We start from the raw sequence: 21,605 nt of genomic DNA, 5'->3' as shown, positions 1-21,605 counted from the left end.
CCCTGTATAAGGGAGCAGCAACTCTCTCAAAGCTTTCACAACCTATTAACTAAACAAAGTTGATTTAAAATCCTGCTTAAGTAGATATTTACAGTGCAGCACATCACAATGATTCATGCCAAATGCATATTTTATGTCTTAATTATATTCAGTAATGAAATAGACTTACTAAATTTTAAGGCTGTGCACAAACTGATTAATACCAGAAAACTGAGACCCAAGGTAGTTATGAAGTCATTTGCTGTTGTCTTGCTCATGTAGCGGTAAGTTGCAACTGGAAGCATGCCACTAGCAACACAATGCAAAGCAACCAAGTACAAACAATACCATTTTAACGAGCTCCCCTTTGCCTTTGAAATGACTTTATAAGGGCAAATTTCTATCCACAGAAGAAAATGCATCATGAGGATGACATCATCCAAGGAAAAGCTCCTGCTGCAGTCCTGCTGCAGTCTGATGCTTACCTCCCCATGGAGGGGCAGGTGTGTGTATGTATGTGTTTGCTTCAGGCTTGACAGATTAAAGCATCCTGAGCTTCTGAATGACAGGAGAGGAGAGGAGAGGAAAGGAGGAGGAGAGGAGATGAAAGGAGAAGAGAGGAGAGGAGAGGAGAGGAGAGGAGAGGAGAGGAGAGGAGAGGAGAGGAGAGGAGAGGAGAGGAGAGGAGAGGAGAGGAGAGGAGAGGAGAGGAGAGGAGAGGAGAGGAGAGGAGAGGAGAGGAGAGGAGAGGAGAGGGAGAGGAGAGGAGAGGAGAGGAGAGGAGAGGAGAGGAGAGGAGAGGAGAGGAGAGGAGAGGAGAGGAGAGGAGAGGAGCAGAAATAATAGTTCAGCTGGAAGGGACATACAACAGTCATCTAGTCCAACTGCCTGACCGCTTCAGGGCTGACCAGCAATTAAAGTCTGTTATTAAGGGCACTGTCCAAATGACTCTTAAACACTGATAGGCTTGGGGTATGTGGCATTGACAACCTCTGTGGGAAGCCTGTTCCAGCGTTTGACCACTGTCTTAATAAAGAAATGCTTCCTAATGTCCAGTCTAAACCTCCCTTAGCGCAGCTTTGAACCATTCCCTTGTCCTATCACTGGCTCCCAGGGAGAAGAGATCTGCACCTCCCTCTCCACTTCCCCTCCTTAGGGTGCTGTAGAGAGCAATGAGGTTGCCCCTTAGGCTCTTTTTTTCAAACCCGAAGTCTTTGTCCACTCCTCAGAGACGCTTAGTCCTTTTACACACTAACATCTCCTGAGCTGCCTCTGCAGTTTTCTGCCAGGGGGCAGGGGGAAGAGGGGTATTTTCTTCTATGTTTTCCTTGCCCTCTGAAGTTAAATTGAGGCAGAAGGAAAAATGAAGGTGGGGAACTGAGGTGAGAGGGAAATAGTTGCTGGAGGGTAGGTGATGAAATAAAATGAAAGAAGGACATGATGAGTCAATGACAGGGAAAAGGCTGACACAGGTCAAGTTTCACAACATGACTGAAACAATATAGCAGCTTTTTGCAGCCAAATGGCAGGGTCCTGCTTTTTCTCCACTGTTTGTTTTTTTAACTTGAGTTAGTTCCCTTTTCTCTTACTGAGGAGAGAATAAATCAGTGCAGTCAACATGCAGCCAGAAGCAAGAGCTATCCCATATTCCTATGGCAACAGTGAATTGTTAGAGTAGGTATTTTGTGAAACATCACCGTCAGAAGGAAAATAAGAAAGCATATACAAATTAAAATTTAATGAAGACATATTTAGTTGTGTATGCACCAATGTTGTTTTTTTTTTTAATTTATGGAGAAATGGGGACCCAAAAATCAACCCTAATAGTCCTGGACATTAAACAATATTTTGGTATTCATAGCAGGAAGGAAGGTAGAAAACAGAGGAGGGGAAGGGGCACTGCATCAGCCAGAACCTTCTTTTATGTGCATTAATGCATTTTATAGATTTAAGGATGAGCAGAAAGACCATTATGACTTACTGCATAATGCATGCTCAATGCCCGATTACACTGGCATGGGCAAAGATTCAGGAAAGTTAGTCTAAAAATTCCATCTTAGAACTCTGAAGCATCTTTATAATGACATCTTTTAAAGTAAAATAAAAAAAAAAAAAAAGAAAAAAGAGTAACTGAATCACTGAATTGCATTTAATCCCTGTTTTAAATAGAGAACTATTATTGGCTTGTACTAAACACAGAGAGTCTTGTTTCAATGTTAGTCATAATACTGTTGAAAATGATCTAAATGGCTACTGAAGCCACTCCTGGAACCTCTTGCTATAATTAATGTTAGACAAAGAGAATACTTATTTTACTTTAAAATGGTGCTTTTGAGACTCATTAAAAATTAGTGCCATATGTTTATAAATGTAACATGTACCTAATAAACACAGGAAATATAGTGGCGCAGTCAGTTCTTACCCTGTGATAATCTTCTCTTGCTATGGTAGGAAGAGTGCACATGCTGTTGCAGAATAAAATCCTGCAAAGTGTTATAGCTCTCAGGCACCTTTACTTGTAGAAAGTCACCCTGTCACTTGTAGGTATACGTTTACACTGAAAGTCCAGGCACGAGTGTGATTTCTCAGGCAGCCATTGACTTGTGCCAGTCTATGGCCTTTTACACATGATTTACTGTTCAGGAATCAATCATGCCAATCCACAGGCAGCACTGGATCTGTCTTTTAACTCAGCCCACATGTTAGGACAGAAAGTGCTCTCACAGTGCTGCTGTTCAGGGCCACATCAGCTCACTACTTGGGTTATCAGGTCAGCAAATATACCTGCAGCTTATTTTTTTTCTTCCTTCCTCAGGCAGCTAGACAGCACCCCAGAAACAGTCCAGAACAGCCCTTAGTTAACGGAAGAGACTTACTGAAGTGTGTATGCGCCGATATTAGCATCCATTTCAAAGATTAAGTTGGGGACTCCATTAGGGCCAGCGTCTAGCTGTCTGGCTATTATTAATGAGGCACAAGAAAGCTACGCTATTCAGTCATGGGAACCAAAAAATGACACATTATAAGGAAAGAGCTGAAACTGCAACTAGAAACTTCCAGTTATCAGTAACATTACTGAGTTTTTTTCTGCATGCTATCTAGCCAAATTTATGTGCTTTGTATGCAGACTCTGGTCATTTGGGCTAAAGATGTGAACAAAAGTGAACAAAACTGGGTAATAGTCATCTATAGTTGTACTAAAATTGTAAATAAGCATAGCTATTTCTAGTTCTCTGTTTCATTATCCAGGCTACAACTGACTTAAAAATTTCACAGGCTGCTTAGCTTGTGTAGGGTGTTACGAGTGCTGTATATGGCAAGCTCTGGGCACAGGCAAAGGAGCTCTGGTCTGTCAGCACCTAGCCATGTTTTTAAAAAAATTATATTGAGCTTCTTTAAGGCAGTTCAGTACGGAAAGAAAATGAAAGTCCCAGTTGCTTTTTAATTTGAAATGTGAAGACAGTGGGATCCGCTGGAAAAACCCACCTGGAATCTTCCATCTGATTCAGTGGTGTTGATAATCAAGTCAGACAGATACTGTGCAGACAAGCTGAAAAAGCTCTGTTTCATCTCATTCTTCCACAGTTGCTCTGATATGCAGCATGTGTCCAATGCCTTTTACAGGTACTCCTTCCAGACTGCACCTTTTCCTCCCAAGTCTGATACAAATCTCAAGACTTTGGTATCCAAAGGATTTTATTCAAGCTAATTTATTTGTTCACCATCCCCAAGGTTTTCACCTCACTTGCACCTGCTGGGCATAGGGAGGCTGGCTGAGGGTATCGTGCTCTCAGGCTTTTCCCTTCTCATGTGAAATATAAAGAGCCAGCAATGTTTGCAAGTGTGAGTGTCATGGTTTGCAGGGGCATGTCTTAGGGTGCAGGTCCTAATTCTGGCCACTGGAAAGGTAATAAATTACATGCTATTAGTGGTTTATGTATTTTTCTATAAATCACACCCACAATTTGTTCTTCTTTTTCCAAGGAACTCTACAATTAAACCAGTTTTTCTTCATCTGTGGAGATTTCTAATTTTCTCCTCAACCGTGTTAGAAATTCCAAGTCACAGAACAAAGAAAAAGTTTGTTTTTTCAAAGAAATAAAAGAGTTGGTGAAAACAGCCCTGACAGCTGTACTCCCTGGCTCAGTAAATTAAGACTTTTTACTTGCTCCTTTCAGGGATGTGTTTAGTCTAGATACTCTTGATTTATATATCTTTTTTGGCTCAGTTGTATTTTCTTATGCAGATTTGCAGTGATTTCATTCAAGCTTATGTTTGCCCAGCATGAGAGAGATGTTGAGAAGAATGTGAGTGAATTTAGTCCTTAAAATTTAGCTTCTCTTCTCAGTTTGTTATTTAAGGGACTGCTTAATTTTTAAAGAAATTTGCCTGTCTTGTTTTATAATGCACCTGAAAGTAGCAGGGGTTTGGAAGGCTACTGGGAAATCATCTTTGTTTCTTTCTGTCACAGAAGTGGCAGTGCACAGAGGATGCTTCCGGCAAACTTCGAATTCACAAGTGTAAGGTATCTAGCGACATACTTGCCATCAGGAAAAGGGCCCGCAGCATTCACTCCCGGGGATACAGCAGTAAAGACAAAGACTGCAACTGTGGAGACACTGATTACCGGAACAGCAGGACCCAAAGAAAAAATCAAAGACAGTTCTTGAGAAACCCTAATGCACAAAGTAAGTGTTAATCTGATCTCTTGGACTTTGAGGCAAAGAGCAGGGGGAAATGGCTTATTGGTACACCCTTGCTTTCACCTTTGTGTCTAATGAATACATCTGTAATTAGCAGGTTTTACATAATTGCCTTGGTAATAACAATAATAATGGTAGTAGTAATAATAAGAATATTTGTCCTTTGGATCACAGCGAGGAATAGTGTTTAGGCTAGTGGTGGCGGTTGCGGTGGTGGTAGTAGTAATGATGATGGAGGTGGTGATGGCAGTAATGGTGGTGGTGGTAGTGATGGTGGTGGCAGTGGCGCTGGTGGTGGTGCTAATGCTGCCAGTAGTGGTGGTGGTGGTGGTAGTGATGGCTGTGGTGATAGCAGCGATGGTGGTGATGACAACCCGGTGGCACCTGCAGATGAATCGGTACCATTACATGTCAAGATGTCCAGTGCAAGGGGTTTCTTACATCGCTAACACAGAACTCACAAGCTGCTCGGTGATACTTCAAAGACATCTTTTACATGAGACACCGCAATGCTGCGGCTGCTTTCGCGCTGAAATACTGCTCAGCTGCGACTCTCCGGCGGGGACACGAGTGAGGTAGCAGTGTCCTCTAGTGGAGCATGAGCTGAATGGAATTTACACGCAGGATTTGTTTCTGCTATTTCTACAAAATAAGCCTATTTTTAAAAGCCATTATTTTAAATGGAACAAGTATTTTCTTCTGTCTGCCCAGTGATGAAGTTCTGCATCTACAGCAATGCAATCAGACCCGGATTTCAGACTTTGTTCGAAAGCAGGCTGTATTCTCCTGCTTTCTATGTAGAATACTAGATTGGGGAACGAAATAAAAGCTGGTCTTTAAAACAGGAAGGGAGTGAAGTGGTATGAGAAACACAAAATTTAAAAGATGCTTCACAGATGTCTGTGAAATAAGAAAATAATGTCAATATAATTCCAAATATTTCCTGATTTAAAGCTTCCCCTCCTCTGGATGTGAACAGGAATCCCTGGTATTCTTTGTACATTCAACCACAATATTGTCTGCCTTGAGTTGTCTCATTGTTCCGACTAAATGCTGCCTTGATATAATTTTTTCCATTTGTTCAGTATGATCTAAGGAACCTCACAGTGCGTACAGGCAGACCTCTGCTGAAAAGTTTGCATGTCACAGACTGACAGGGTGATTGTCACCCTGTGGAATGTTACCCCAAGTGATATTTTCAAAGTACTTGTCGTGTACCTTGAAAAGAGGTCTTGGAAAGAGGTGTTCCCAGGGCACCAGCAAGGGGTGAATGAGAATTGCAACCAGGGAAAGCTACTTGGGGGGAGAAGGTAGAGAAAGGATAGAAAATAACTGAAGGAGGCATCAAAAAAAGTCCATTTGTCATACTTTTCTCCTTTACAGCATTCTTACACCTCTTCCCTCCTCCTTCTCCAAATCTACCTTAGCACTCCTCTGAATAGAGAAGGGAAAGACTCATGATGATGAGACATTGTTAAGGGAATGATGAGTTCAGGCCTCAGTTTTTAGATTATACTTACGTAAGTTGCTTATATTTTCTACTCTTTCTCTTGATTCATAAGTACTATCATCAGAGGCTGTTGAAATGCCCGAAATTGTCCCATCTGGTCCTATGAATCTTTCTACATTATTTTATTAAAGATGTTAGATGAGAATGATGCTTTGAAATGAGGGGCTTTCTCTTTAGGAAGATGAATGTCTTGACTGGGAAGCCTTTTTTTAACCTAACAGCAGGCAACCACTGAAACAGTTTAGGACAGGGTGGTTTGAATGAAGAGTTGGGTGAGGGTCGCTATTTGCACTTCTAAAAGATTCCTGCAGGAAAGTCTCCGTGTGAGTCTCTCAAAGACACTAACATAAAAACTGCACTAAAACTGGCACTACTGGCCAAAGGCAATACTTTCTTACAGTTTCCATTTTATTCTGCTGCATGAATACTTACTCTTGGGTGACAAAGGTGTAGTCAGCATAGATGTAACAATGGAAATGCCCTACAACTGATTTTTACAAGCATTTATGAATTTCTAGGGCTCTGAGCTAGTGTGTTTGCTAGACAGAGCATGATTTGGTGTGGTATCAACTGTGGAGTTTACCTGCTTGATTTGCAACAAGTACATTTAGCAAAAGAAGTAAAACGTGTAAGGTCTTCCAGACTGAGCCCAGACACAGGTATTATTGTATATAAGATCAAAAACCCTGAGAGTTACATGCATAGTAACTAAAAGAGCTGTAACCCTACTAAGCTCAGAGCTTTCAATGGGTAAAAGTGACCTAATAAATCCCACTGTAGCTCTATAGTGCAGCAAGTTTTTGGTGGTCTGTGACTTGTGCACATAAATATGGATGATGTGCCTTTCAAAGTATATGTGTGTATATATATATATATATACATTGATATATGATGGATTCTTGACCTTCTAGTGCCTATATTTAAAAAGAAAAAAGTGTTATCCTTTAAAAAACTCATTTTTATTCTAAAGCAAAAGTCAAACATGTCATATGCCAATTTACAGGTGGTGAGTTTGTTTCACAGTACTGAATGGTTTCATTTTCTAAAGTGGTTTCTAATCCTGTGGCCTCTGATTTTCTGAGTCTCTTTCTAGACATCTGATTTCTGAGATACTGATTGTATTTGGAGATACAGATGCTTACTGTGGCATAAGGTCAAACTAGCTTGAAACGCAAACCTTGAAGCAATCAAAATTTCGTGCTACTCATGAAAGCGTGGGCTCTGATGTGTTGAAAAATCATTAAATAAGTTTCTGTAAAGACACAAACCCACCTCACTGCCACTGCTTTTACTGCAAAACATTCGTGCTGTTTGGAATATGTTTTGTGTTCATGGCATAGGTCATGTAGATATATATATATGCAACATATGGGAATGTTTCTTTCTTCTGCTTCAGAATACAAACCCCGATTTGTTCACACTCGCCAAACCCGATCCTTGTCTGTGGAATTTGAAGGCGAAATCTATGACATAAATCTGGAAGAAGAAGAACTGCAGGTGTTAAAGACCAAAAGTATCACCAAGCGTCACAATGCTGAAAATGAGGGAGAAGCAGAGGAAACTGATGGTGCTGCTGGTGACTCAATGATCGCTGATGGTGCTGATGCTATAGGTCAACCCAGCTCTGTCAGAGTGACGCACAAGTATGGTTGCTTTTCTGTGTTTTTATTTTTCTTAAAATGAAAAAAAAAAGAAAATCTATTTGTTTTCTCTCAATTTTTAATGATTTTATAGTTACAATGTTTAGGAACTTAAAAACATCATTGTAGATTTTAGATAAACCTGGGTTGTATTTGTTAGTAGGTGGAATCGTTTAACTTTAGCATGTGTATTTTAAAGGGAGGCATTTAGTTTGGGTTTAATTTCTGAGGAGGAGTAGGCATCTCCAGAGGGAGATTCATCCTCCATATCAAAATATGCATCTTATGATGGATTAATCACTCTGTGAGGCTGACACTCCTGCTGTTCTTTATAAAGAAACCTAGGCTACCAGCTTAGCAGAGAGGCCTAAATTTGACATGACTGAAATCCCACTCTAGATGAGGGAAGCTTAGATCAGTTACATCATTTTTCTTAATGCTTAGTTGTTTGCAGCCACTAACATACAATAGACCTGTTTATCCCTGAAAAGACCCACAATGATTTTAGTTTTCTGGGGAAGTTACTATTTCTCCATAAACTTTTGACTTTTACTGAATACAGTATTGCTTTCAGAATACTTTGAGTGAAGAAAAACACATAATGGGATAATATGCAGAGAGATAAGCACCTACATCTTCCTTTTCGTTCTTCTCAAAAATTGCAAGAAGGGTTCTGATGAAGCAGGACCCAAGAAAGGTTGTGTCTATAAAATTGGAATATTTCTACAATTAAGGAATTTCTGTTTGTCAGCATGATAAGTTTGGAACCCCAGCCTGCAGTCTGTTTGATTTGCCATCTCAGTCCATCTCCTTGGTCTTGCATGTGTGCGCTTTTCTCTTGGTAGAGCTGTTGTTTCTGAATTCTATGAATGTTTCTGAACACTTTTTAACTTGAGTGTTCTGCTGGTATTTTTTAAGCCATTTGTTTGAACTCTTTGCTCTAACTTTGATTTTTATTAATCTTTATTGATTATATTGATCTTCAGTCCACTGACTGTACTTTTTTTCTTGACTATTTTGCGTAGCTGGAAGATGGGTCACATTCATGTGGCAGGAGAAGTATATTTCTCAGAAGCTGGTGATTAAATAAGCAATGCCACATTTGGTTAACAAGAGGCTTTAACTTCTGAACAGGTTTTTATGTCAGTTTCAATTTAATTTCTAATTGGATTAAGAATCTCCAAGATGGCATTGCCATTGCATTTTTGCTTAGCAGGCACAGAGCATCTGTCATGGTTGAGGATTTTTTTTAATTATTAATTTGCAGAGAAAACAGATAGAAGCAATTATTAATATTGTTAAGTCAACAGGAGAAGAGTTTATTTATTTCTTAACATAATATCACAAAGAATTGGTTAGGAATGTTGGAAGAAAAAAGAAATGGGTAGGCAACTGGGAAAGCACTGACCTTCTTTTTCCTATTTGTTAAACTCATGGCTGCAGATGTTTTATTCTTCCAAATGACACTATTCACTGTGAGAGGGAGCTGTACCAATCCGCCAGAGCCTGGAAGGACCACAAGGCTTACATTGATAAGGAGGTAAGAGGTATTTTAAAATCTGAGTGAAGTCTTTGCAGTGCTACCTGTCCAAAGAATAAGTCTGACTCAGAAATATTCTCTTCAGATTGAAGCTCTCCAAGACAAAATTAAGAATTTGAGGGAAGTCAGAGGACACCTAAAAAGAAGAAAACCAGACGAATGTGATTGTAGTAAACAGAGGTAAGAGAGACGGCTTTCAACACTGAAAGCTATGCTTATTGTTAAGGCTTACACATTTTCTAAGTTTTTTGACATGGAAAAGAAAGAACATAAGCTTTATCGATATTTATAACCACTGTAGGTACTAATTTTAGTTAGATCCCTTGAAGAGTAGAAGTTACTGTGAATTAAAAGCAATGTTAACATTTTCAGATTAAATATGGTTGCATTCTACTGACATATTTGAATCCAGCTGTAGTTTTGCTATAATTTAGAATACAATCACTCACACATTCTTTAAATGAAGTGAAAATCATTCTGTGTATTTCCTAAAGAAAATGTTATAGACGGAATGTTTCTGGTTTGGTTTTATGTTGAAAATGGCTTCATGACTTGATAATTCCTAATAATTTTCCCTATAGTTATTACAACAAAGAGAAAGGAGTAAAGGCCCAAGAGAAACTCAAGAGCCATCTTCATCCCTTCAAGTAAGCTTGTTATTAACCTCTCATCCTCTCAGATGGCTTTTTGGTAACCAGAGAAATACATCTCGGAGAGTGTTGGGTTGTTTTTTTTTTGTGGATAGGGGAAGGGAAGAGAGGGGGGAAATAAAAGGTTACATATAGCAAGCACTCACAAGAAGCCCTCATTAGTTTTGGACAGACTTGTGAAAGTTTATGGATAATATTTATGCATTTTTCTCATGCTTACTGAAAAGAATGCCTTATCATAACAGCTAGGGTGGAAGCTGAGCTAGAAGAAGGGCATATTCTCATCAGTCCATCTTTAAAAAAGCCGGAAAGATTTAAAAACTGCTAGTGCTGTTGTTAGCCAAAGAGAGACTGTTCTCTGTCAGCATGCCCAACTTTCTCTATAAACAGAGAAGCAGCACAGGAAGTGGATGGCAAACTGCAGCTGTTCAAAGAGAACCGGAGAAGGAAGAAGGAAAGGAAGGGGAAAAGGCGCCAGAAGAAAGGAGATGAGTGTAGCCTCCCTGGACTGACGTGTTTTACCCATGACAACAACCACTGGCAAACAGCACCATTCTGGAACTGTAAGTCTCATGTCCACATGCAGATGTGGTATAGGTTATCCTCTGCTATGTAACATGTTTCTGCTTCATGTAATCAGAGCATTTTTCACTGAAAATTAATAATATGTTTCTTTAACTTATAGTGGGCTCTTTCTGTGCTTGCACAAGCTCGAATAACAACACTTACTGGTGTCTGCGAACAGTTAATGACACCCACAACTTCCTATTTTGTGAGTTTGCAACTGGCTTCTTGGAGTATTTTGATATGAACACCGATCCATATCAGGTAAACTCCTTTCCCTGTTACAAAACATTGCTTCACCAGACTCCTCTATGGGTTGGTGTTTTTTTTTTCTGTTAACAAGTATTTTTTATTTCCATTTCTCTATCTCTCAGCTGACAAATACAGTACACACAGTGGAAAGAGGCATTTTGAATCAACTACACATACAGCTAATGGAACTGCGAAGTTGTCAAGGTTATAAGCAGTGCAATCCAAGGCCAAAGGGACTTGAAACAGGTACAAGAAAAAAATAAGTGTTTATTTCTATTTTATTCAGATATTTATTTTTGTCTGCTTAAGTACCAACGAAATCCATGAAGTGTCACTCTCCTGAGTGCTGCTTTGAATAGTTCAGGGTGATCCACATACAACATCCTGCACAGCTGCATAACTAGGAAGCTCCTTTGCAAGTTGGCACAGGTTACTCTACAACATTTGACAGAAACATCTGCAGAAAGTTGATCATGTTATTTTAGCTTATTGATAACAAGCATATGCAGGTCTTCACAATCATAACTTTTCTCTCTTGCAGGGTTTATTTGGTTAGGTTTTGCCTCCCAGTAGCAGGTGAGGTACAAATCCTGTGTTTATCCCAATTTCTGTCTGCCTATATGAACAGCTTCAGGAAGCTCTGCGCCACTATTGAGACTTAACATGGCAAACTTCTCAACAGCAGTAGTCTCCTCCATTTTTGAGGAAAGCAGTATTTCTTTACAAGAGACTGAGTATGAAAATAGCTGGTGGTATACTTCATGACTCTGGAATTCACTGCACTTGAATTTGCGTAATTGAATATTGTGATTTTTCTTTTTTTACAGGACTCTTCCCTTCTACATCATTTGTGGTGTTGCATCTTTGTATCTCTTTCTTCAGCTACAAATGTTTCTCTTTTTTACAATAACTAATTTTTGGGGGGATTTATTATTTTTGAAAAACTGTGGTTTTTCAGTTCTTTTATAAAAAACTTCCAGGAAATCTTTGTTGGACTACAGCTCTGTCTTTATTTAACACAGTACATTTCTTTTTAGGAATTAGATGCTGTGCATGGAAAACTACATTGTGAATGGTTTTACAAGTTCTAAACACTAACAAAAGTTACTCTTGTATTTTCCTATATCAGGAAATAAAGATGGAGGAAGCTATGATCCACACAGGTATCCACACTTTTTTATTCTCCTCAGCAGCTTCTTTCCAAATAATTGCATGACTCCAGTTCATTTCAACTAATGTCTGTACCCTGCCATGTTGCGCACAGCATAGCTTTTGATGCATGCATTTTCTAACTACTTTACACTGAACCTGGCCATTTATTTTTTAGCCATACCATTCTGCATTTAACGTAGCTCATTGTCATAGCAAGACTTCATACAGCCCAAACTTCATGCCTGTATTTCTTAGATGTTTACCTGGGGGAAATTACACAAAAAGTATCACCTCTTTTGGGTTGCTTTCCTGCTATTGGGTTGGGATTTTTTTCTACTTTTATTTAGGAAGTCTGTACAGCTGCTTTTTAAACATAAACCAAATGTGCTTAAAAAACTTTCTGAGGTTTATGTATCCAAAAAGCCCAATGAGACCTATGGAAATGAAGTAAAATATTCCAACCGGCTTTAGGATGCTGTTTTAAACAAAAGCAATGCTCAATATGAGCAGCATATGCTTAGAAACCAGCAGGAGACCGTACAATATAAGTGCAGCAGAAAGAAGAGGTACCTTTTGGCTGGGGGTGTTACTTGAGGGTGTTACTTGAGGTGTGACCAGAACACACAAACATGAAACAAAATTTCTTTTAAAGGTTGTAGTATTTGAACTGAGGAAGGGTACCACTTGGGGGTTTTTTTATGCCTAATGCTTGAACCTGAGGAATACATGGAAGACTGCTGTTTGCAAGTATATTTCTCTCTTTGGAGCTATATCGTACCTACATGTTTATCATGCAGAGCCCAGTTTCTCCTGGTGGAGGAACCAGTCAATCATAAGGCAAAAGCCTGAGGAGACTCAAAAAACTCAGGTTTTAACAGGATTGTGCTTGCTGTTCATTGAGCAATGTGAGCTCAATTGAGCAAAATTTCACCTGTGTTCATGGTGAAAAACAGTTTGTGGTGCCATATTTAGACTTGATACCTTTTCACAGTATATCAAGTTTATACATTTTCATCTCTATTCATTTTGGTGGAGTAGCTCCTGATATACACTGTTTACCTGAGAAGTAAACTGATTCCAGGGAGTATACAAGTCTGCATAAACCTTTTTTTTCACAGGGTCTACTGAATAGAACCTTGTCATTAACTCTCAGCAGCCAGTGAACAGTTAAGATAACGTATTTCAATGTTTTATAGATCTCCAATTTAAGCAGCTAATTTTTCCTTGCAGCCAATTTTGTATTTTCTCACTTGAGTAGTTTTAGGATCTAGGAAAATGATGGTTTAGTTTGGATACATCCCAGTTGTTTGCATTGCTTGTTTCAGCTTGGTGGGGACTGGTTACTACAATGATAGAAAGTAATCCCTGTAATTATGATTTTAAGTCTTTCATTAGAAGATGTCTTTGTAAACATTCCTCATTTTAACTACGGATCTAATAGAAATGGCATTTTTGAATTGTAGAATTTCATTAAACAGTAGAACACACGGGATTAATCCTTAAATTATATGTTGTTACAATGCTTAGCAGTGGAAACATTTTAACTTCTGATACCAAGTCAATAAATACTGTGCTACTGGGATAATTAGCAGGTGTAACAGAAGTGATACTGCTCTGTGCTGTTGCAATATACACCCAGTTTCTCAATATATACAGGTTCCTAGGTTCAGCATTTTGGTTCAAGCACCATCTTTGTAGAAATTGGTTTTCTTTTCTAAAACAAACAAAAGAAAATTAAATGAACAAACACAATTTATCAGGAATCATCAAAATGATCTCTTCTTGATGCCTGCAGAGAAACCAGTGGAATAAGAAAGAAAAAACCCTGTGCTGCTAAGTCATTGAACTACCCTCAGGCTTCCTTCAGATCATGTGGTTTCTCCACTCAGACCTGTTCCCATTCAAAATGCTCTGCATTAGTACAGCAATAACTGTATTGCAAGTACACTGCGGGGACAAGAGGCCTGTATGGAAACAGCCAGTATAGTGCTTTTGGTTTAACACATAGGCAGACAGCTTCAGCAGGGAAGAGCTGATGTCATCCATGCCCTTTAATGGACAGGTGTCTCTCCAGACATGGCTGGCAACAGGATGTGGGAATTGCACACTCCTCCCTCCTCTCCTGCTAGTCCGAGGTTTTTCAAAACCACCAAGGAGATGATTGTACCTGCTTGTCTTTAGTCTCAGTGGAGATATATCCAAATCTCTTACTAGTTTTGAGACAACACAGACATGGATGGCATCATGGGACTCCAGAGTATGATAACTGGAGAGTGAAGCTTAGCTACTGCTTGATTTTTAAAGAATCTGAGGAAGTTTTGCTGTGAACAGATAGCAACAACTTCTCTTTTTTGGGGCTAGCTAAGGAATTCCAAAATACTAATCGAGGAAGCCATTGCCATGCTGTCACTCACAGGCACTCATCTTCACTTTCCTGTTTCACATCTATTTTTAATGAGATTTCTTACAGGGGAAAACCTTTTTTTTCCTCTCTCCTTCCCCCTGTATACTTCAGTTTCAGTGGGAAACTTTTCATGCTTACTGCTAAGCTGTGGAATTAAGCTGTGAGGCAACTTGCTGACCCAACCAACTTACAGTCAGGCCTAGGATCTTAAGATTTTGTTTTCCTATTTGTTTAACATGTATGAATACAAGTTACCTCTGTCCCATGTGTTTAAACACGTTCTTCTGCTTGACATGAAGATCACAGAAACAATTTCCAGTGCCTTCCCAGCTGTGAAGACCCCTGAGAGTGCAGAAACAATGCCAGAATTAGAGAGTAAAACATAGATCCAACATGAAGGACCATGTAGCTCAGACTCGGTCTTTGAGCTATTTTGTAGGAATTCAACTAACTCCTTGCTGATCTTATTTCTCTGTAGCACAGCCCCATTGCCCCTCTGCTGAGGCTGCTGAGAAACCCTAATCTTTGCTGCTCCCCAGACTTCCCTGTTGCCCACCCTGCCACTCCAGCTTGCTCAGCTCAACCCTCTGTCTCACTGCCTGGGACAGGCAGAAAAGGTTCCTCTGGGCCCAAAGGCATCTTTCTAACTCCTGCTTTGCCCCCCACTGCCCTGGTCCATCCCCAAACCTGTTTCTGGTCAAATGGCAGCATTCCTCTTTCAGTTTCTGCCGTCACATGCTAAACCATTTTGGCCACTGACTGTTGCTACAGCAGTTTGCATTCCTATGCAGGATCTGATCTGGCAAAGAAAAAAACTATGAAACCATCAGTACAAATAATAACAGAGCAGAATTTAAACACTGTCGCATTTGCAGTGTGGTTAATATCTTACAGGGTTTGGTGACTCAGTTCCTGAAAAATGCATCCCTTCCCATGATGTTTTCTAGGGCCCTTTATGCCTCTAAGTGCTGGAATAGTAAAACTTCTTTCTTGAAAGCTCTGCACAATTTAATTATTTTTTATTTCAGGAAACAAATTATCTATAAGTCAACTTAAAAGATGGCTCTCATGTGGCCATGCCATGATTTTGTTTCTCTTGTCTACCTCAGGAAAAGAAAGAAGGAAGATGCTCTGTCGTAGCTGTCCTACTGAATCCAAAAAGCATGCATTGCTTCCTGTAACAGGAAGATTGCCAAGTGTTTGCAAAAAAAAAAAATATATATATGTTTATAGAACTTGCTTTAAAAAATTAAGATATTTAAATTTTATGTTTTAAAGTATTTACAGCTGTTGTATTAAGTGAAAAAATATCAGCTAAGAGCAGAGATTCGGGTGTTTCCAAGTAAGAACAGTGATCTCCCTTTGGTGGGAGAAAATCTGAAGTTTTTTTCTGATCGTAATGGTATTTTTCTGACTTTCCATATGATGGACTAATAATTGAGAAATTCTTTCTACCCTGAAATCCCAAGCAAATAAGGAAGCAAAGAATATAAGCTGTAATAGGAAACATTATATCTTCTGTTTTACTTGAATAATGAGAAAGAGCAAGTTAAAATACAAACAAATTAATAGAGATGCCCCTGTAGAAATTAAGAACTCAATATAGATAAATGCTTGTGCTCAGTTCAGTCTGTTTGACTATAGGCACTTCAGCTTCCAAGGTAATTGCTATCAACCTAGCTGCCTATACAATTTCCAGAAAGAATGCAAGTCATTTCAGTGGACTGATTAATAAGTACTGCCTACAACATCTTTTGTAAGGACAAGCTGGCCACTTCCCCTGACAGGCTTTTGCATTACCCGATTAGTTTTTCCTTGTAGTCCACTTTGTTGATAAAATCTTTGGACTGAACACAGTCTGCACAGTGATTTAAATGAAATAGTGGTATTCAGTGTTACTTGTCAAGATAAAATGGGCTTCACACTACAGCTGATAAGCTGAGCCACTGTAGTCACTCTAGTGACTTCAAAAATCTTTTGGAAAAGAATTTCCTTCATGTCTCTGCTTTTTCTGGCTGTGATCACTATAAAATGCAGATACTTATAGGCTTATATCTGTGCCCTTCAGTCAGACTTATTATTTGATAAAGCTGTTAGATGTTTTCTTTGAAAGCTTTTTTATAAAAAAAAACACAGCCAACCAAGCAAACAAAACCTGTATATTTTAACACTATTTTACAGAGTTGTGCAGTGCTAAAAATTAATTCACACCACATTTTTACAGCTTTTATTTCTCCTAATTGCTCAATGTAAATTAAAATGAATGTTTACAAAGTAAATAAAAGCCTGCCTTCAGCTATCATTTATTAAATAAAATGTGGCTGGTTGTTTTGTAGACATACGTTTCAAGCTACCCAGAAACCAGATTCCTGTGGGTATTGTTGAAGTTCACGTTACTAGTGGCTTTCAGAATTAGTTCCATTTTTCATACGTAACCCTAATTCAGTTATTGCACGTTTTGGGAGTATTTAGGAAAGGTGAATGGACTATTCAAGTATTGAAGCAACTTTCCTGCCTTGAAATATCAGAGCACTTGTCTCTGAACATCATCACAAAGGTCCATTAGACCAGGTTTTGTTCTTTTTTACTCAGTCCAAAGATGCAGCAGAAGACAGGGAGTCTCTTGCTGCGCGTTTAGCAGGAGCTGCAAACACACCTGAGGCCAGAACCATTAATCTGATGGCAGAAGACATGGAGCATCCTATATTTTGAGCTAGTTACAGTATGATTAGTGGTACTTTTGAGAAAATTGGAGTAGAAAAACATGTGGAAGTTTCCCTTGCACTTTTAAGCTGGTGTTCACAATTAGGCTTTATTCCTTCTTTCAACAGAGGACAATTATGGGATGGATGGGAAGGCTAACCTGCCCAGTTTCACTGGCGACATCTACTGGCAAGGACTGGAAGACTTGTACAGTGTGAATGAAAGTGTGTATGGACACAGATACAACTATAGACTTAGTCTTGCTGACTGGACTAATTACTTGAAGGATGTAGATAGAATGTTTGCACTGCTGAACAGTTACTACCAGCAAAATAAAACAGACAGGGCTAACACTGCTCGAACCAATGAGGATGGGGATGAATCATCCACTCCATCTACCTCGGTGGAAATGACTTCTGCTGAAGAATCGAGCGGCCTGCCTGCAGAAGAGTTGCAGCTTATTGTGCCAACAGACTTTGCAGCCTTCACTTTGAGCACAGTGGATATAAGTCAGGAGAGGAAACTTGAATTAAACAATGATATTCCTGAGAAAAGTCGTTTGAATGACGCACACTGGAGAAGTAATCATCAAGCTGAAAAATGGATGGAGGATAAACAATCAGACCATTTTGACATGGATTTCAGTGGAAATGGTTTAATAGAGTTGGAGTCCCGGCATAGCTTCATTCTACAATCCATCAGCATTCCTCAAAAAGACACTCATCAGGACAGTGATGCTGTGGAGGAGATATTTGAAGATCAAATATATCTCCCCATAAGGTCCGATGAACCCCTCGTTCATCAGGCTGTAAATGCATCCATTAGGGATTCATCTGTCGGTACCCAGAAAATGAGAACTTCCTTAAAAAAAACAGAACAGAGTCTTGCAGGGGAAACTTCACAAATCCTAAATGTAGAAGGCAGTGCCTCAGCTCCACTCTCCTTGGATTAGATCAAGTTGTAAACCATTAAATAAGTTCTCCCTTTTCTTATTAGCAAACTAATAAAGGTAATCATGACAACTGACATTCCAGGTTTATTGTAGATACATTTTGCAGCTAAATTGAGCCCACTTCAGTATTTGTCTGTGTGCATTTATTTTTATTCAACACAGTCACAGTAATTCTCCCCACTGGGAAGCAAGATTTCCAGTGTTTATTAAAAGAAACAGTGTTAACGTTCAAAGGCAATAGAGCATTCTCCAAAAGCTAAAAGTTACTTCTATGAAGAGGATGTTCAAGATACTTTATTTCCAAATGATCCCACCATGAATGAGTGTTTCAGTCCATGCAATCTCTCTGCATAATGTCTTTTTCCTAAGTTATTTTAACCACTGGAAATTCCTAATGTCATGCTTTTAAGTAAAATGCACTTTTAAAATCTGTATGCCATACCATTTATGAATCTAATACCTTATGTGTTAGTTTGCTAATTCTTTCATGTCATTGGGAAACCAATAAATAGGTTGACAAGAAGAAGGTAAACAGCATGGATTGAAGAAAAAGATGCTTTGAATATTATTTTAGCAAAAGTATTGCATGTTTTTGTTACTTTAATTAAATTTACTCTCAGAAAGGTATGGCTAATGATTGTTTAACTGTAGAAGGATTTGTTTAAATTGGATTGTTTCCCTATATGTTGATATTGTCAGTATTAAAAATCTGTGAGGTTTTTTGACTTTTTTCTTCTGATGCTGGTAAAAAGGTTTACATCGATACATATATGATTTTGTCACCACATTTGATTTTTATTATCCTGAAGAATATCTTGAAAGCATTACTATAATTTTTGAGGCTTAAATTCTTTTTCTTTTCAACAGGTATTAAAGGGAATGATAAAATCATGTTAGATTTACATTACTTTAGATAAAAAAAGGCACATGAGAAAATAGTAGTTTAGATAATTTTTGTTGTTATATTCTAAATTTTTCTTCAACTTTACCAAACATTAAATTTTATAAAGTATAATACAAAAATGACTGAAAATCTGTATTACTCAGAACTTAGTATCTTCCCTTGCTTCTTCATGAGTTTCTAAATAATTAGCACAACAACAACAAAAGAGAATTACCTCAAACAGATGTAATTCCATAGTGTCAAATTCATGGGCGTATTTCCTATCTGTTACATGTTATTTAGTGTAGTGAGTCTTTTTTGGCTGTTGCAAGCACTCCAGATTAAACTTCAGTTCATCACATTGTATTTTAAGTTGAAACTTTTTAAAAAGGAGATTCTTTTAGTAGGATTTTAATAATTTTAAGAAACAGTCTTTTTGATGGACTCTGTAAATATGTTAAAATTACTAGATCTTTGTCTGATGTATGTGTCACAGGCAGATTGATAGAAAACGTATTTATGGTCATGAATGATGCTATTTGTACATAGATTTTAAGTTACTAGGATACAGCCTGTGTTTTTAAATCTTGTATAATATTTCTGTGATACTTTTATAGTACAATTCTGGCTTCGGGAAAGTCTAGAAGCAATATTTCTTGAAATAAAAAGTGTTTTACTTTACCTGCTTCGGAGCAGTCCAGGTGATCCAGTTTTCCTCCTAATTGAGATTTATTTTAAAAATATGTTGTGTTTCAGTTTTAAGAATCCATCCACATTTAAAGCAATGGGTAACAAAATAACACACTACATTCTGTTACTTATAAATTATTCCTGAGGATGTGAATAATGCATACTTTTTGTGTAAGACATGCTGTGATTTTTTTTTTTTAATCCCCAGTTCACCGAGTCCTTTCTTCCTTGAAGTCAATGCACTGAGCTGCACAAACTGCAGTTCCCAGAAGTAAAGTTACCTGTGCCACCTTTCCCTTGTCCCTGCAGTGCTCTCCCTGTGACAGCAAAGCACAGCAGACCAGACTCACGGGGTTTAACAAGGGTGGACCACAGATCTCTAGTCAGGAGGAGTGTCTCCTTGTGCAAGAGTCATAACAAAAGGAAACTTAGGTTTCAAGGTAAACTGTCTCTTACTTGCACTCTGTATTTGCTCCATGGCCTATGAATAAGATTAGCTTAATAGCTAAAATCAGCCTCTGAAGCTATACTTCGTAAACTCTTCTTTCTTCTACCCAGTGCCTGGATGCTGGTGCTGCTGCAGACATGAAGTTACAGGTGATGTTTGTGGGAATCAGGAAAGTGGATCAACTTAAGTATTAAAAAACAGTTGTTGCAATGCCAGATAGATCCCTGAGAGATGTCTACCTCTGGAAAGCACACTGGCAAACACAGAATGCATTTCAAAGCAGTATCTAGAGCAGGCTGAGCCAGCAAGTTTGGGAGGACTTCAAGAACAAAGGCAAGTTGAAGCAAGCATACAGTTACCTCTCATACCTGTGCAGGGAGTTATCCAGCACCAACCATGTGTCCTCCATTATTTAAAAGTGTACTTTGAAAGCAAGATGCTTTCTTCTCTTTAAATGCTTGGTTAGAGATAAAGAAGGGAATTGTGCAAGTGTGGTCCGCCCATTCATCCTACTTGTCCTTCCTCCTTACACGAGAGCTTAAAGTACTCGCTCAGGAAATGGAAGAAATCACATCTTCCTCAGGTTGAAAATAGTCAACCTTCCTTCTTCCAGGACAGTGCCCAGTCTTCTAGACTATCAGAAGCTTAGTGTCCTATCTATCTTCTAAATCACGTGGGAGCCTTTTTTTAAGCTCACTTACGGAAATATAGAGGGGGAAAAAATATAAGAGAGACTTATTCTGCAGCTAAGTGGTACAGCGACCGATGAGCTCTGCACTTTGCTCTCTGGAAATATGCACCAAATATAAAACCAGACCAAATGAAAGAAGCCAGAAGTTGTCTTAAGTAAGTGTTCTAAGCAGTGAGTTGCTATCCTAATACATTTTGGTTTTCTTTCTGTGCAGTACTTGTATTGTAGCTAAGGCATTTGAGTCCATGTACAGCACATGCTGATTGTCAGCCTCTTCCAGGCATTAGGCAGTTGCAGGCTCAGGAAGAAAACAAATGCCTAAATCTGACTTTATAGGCAAATGCTCCTCACAGGAAGCACACAGAGAGCAGGGAGCAAGAATAGTAGCAGGTGTGTCTATTTTGAAAAGCAGTACACGGTTACATTCTAAAGAGGGCCTGGAGCTGGAATGGAGTAACTTTAAGGCTTACACATCTTTGGGTGGTGCCATTGTTATGTAAAATGCTTCTTCTGGGGTTTAAAAGAAAGCAGCAAGTACTGTCCTTACACCCTTGGACTGTGTGAGACATTCTCTGAGACCTACCAACCGAAAGCCCCCAAGAAAAGCCCTCAAAGATAGGCAATGTTTAATTTCCAGAACTTCAAACATGACTTAGTGGTCTTACGGGTAGGTAAATCCTGTTGTTCCTGAGGTGTTAATGTACACAAACAGAAACCAAAACAAAAAACCTCACACATTTGGATCAGAGCATCAGTCTGGAGTTCAGCCACCTTAGGTTTATGTGGCAGTCAATTGAAGGGTTTTTTCAGAGTGCAGCTCTGAGCATAGACTACCTCCACTGTC

At 38.9% G+C, this 21,605-nt stretch overlaps 1 protein-coding gene across 5 annotated transcripts in view; it reads left to right on the top strand.

Annotated features, from left to right (window-relative positions):
• Positions 1-19,613, top strand: part of SULF1 (sulfatase 1) — a 123,137-nt gene extending 103,524 nt beyond the window's left edge. For 4 of the 5 annotated variants that reach the window (XM_062633221.1, XM_062633219.1, XM_062633220.1 and 1 more), the window contains 9 exons: positions 4,451-4,667; positions 7,589-7,835; positions 9,276-9,372; positions 9,458-9,552; positions 9,954-10,019; positions 10,413-10,585; positions 10,708-10,850; positions 10,961-11,084; positions 17,226-19,613. In XM_062633221.1, coding sequence (XP_062489205.1) covers positions 4,451-4,667; positions 7,589-7,835; positions 9,276-9,372; positions 9,458-9,552; positions 9,954-10,019; positions 10,413-10,585; positions 10,708-10,850; positions 10,961-11,084; positions 17,226-18,049 — 1,986 coding nt within the window. In that variant the 3' untranslated portion in view covers positions 18,050-19,613. Of the gene's footprint in view, positions 1-4,450; positions 4,668-7,588; positions 7,836-9,275; positions 9,373-9,457; positions 9,553-9,953; positions 10,020-10,412; positions 10,586-10,707; positions 10,851-10,960; positions 11,085-11,967; positions 12,002-17,225 lie in introns of all 5 variants that reach the window. The other variant, XM_062633223.1, reaches the window with a different exon arrangement.
• The last annotated feature ends 1,992 nt before the right edge of the window (positions 19,614-21,605 follow it).

This window comes from Pezoporus occidentalis, unplaced genomic scaffold, assembly GCF_034315485.1.
Source record: "Pezoporus occidentalis ecotype Australia unplaced genomic scaffold, CSIRO_AGI_Poc_V1 ctg4, whole genome shotgun sequence".
NCBI lineage: Eukaryota > Metazoa > Chordata > Aves > Psittaciformes > Psittacidae > Pezoporus > Pezoporus occidentalis.
The sequence above is the reverse complement of the archived record's forward strand: the minus strand, read 5'-3'. Positions and strand labels throughout refer to the sequence as shown.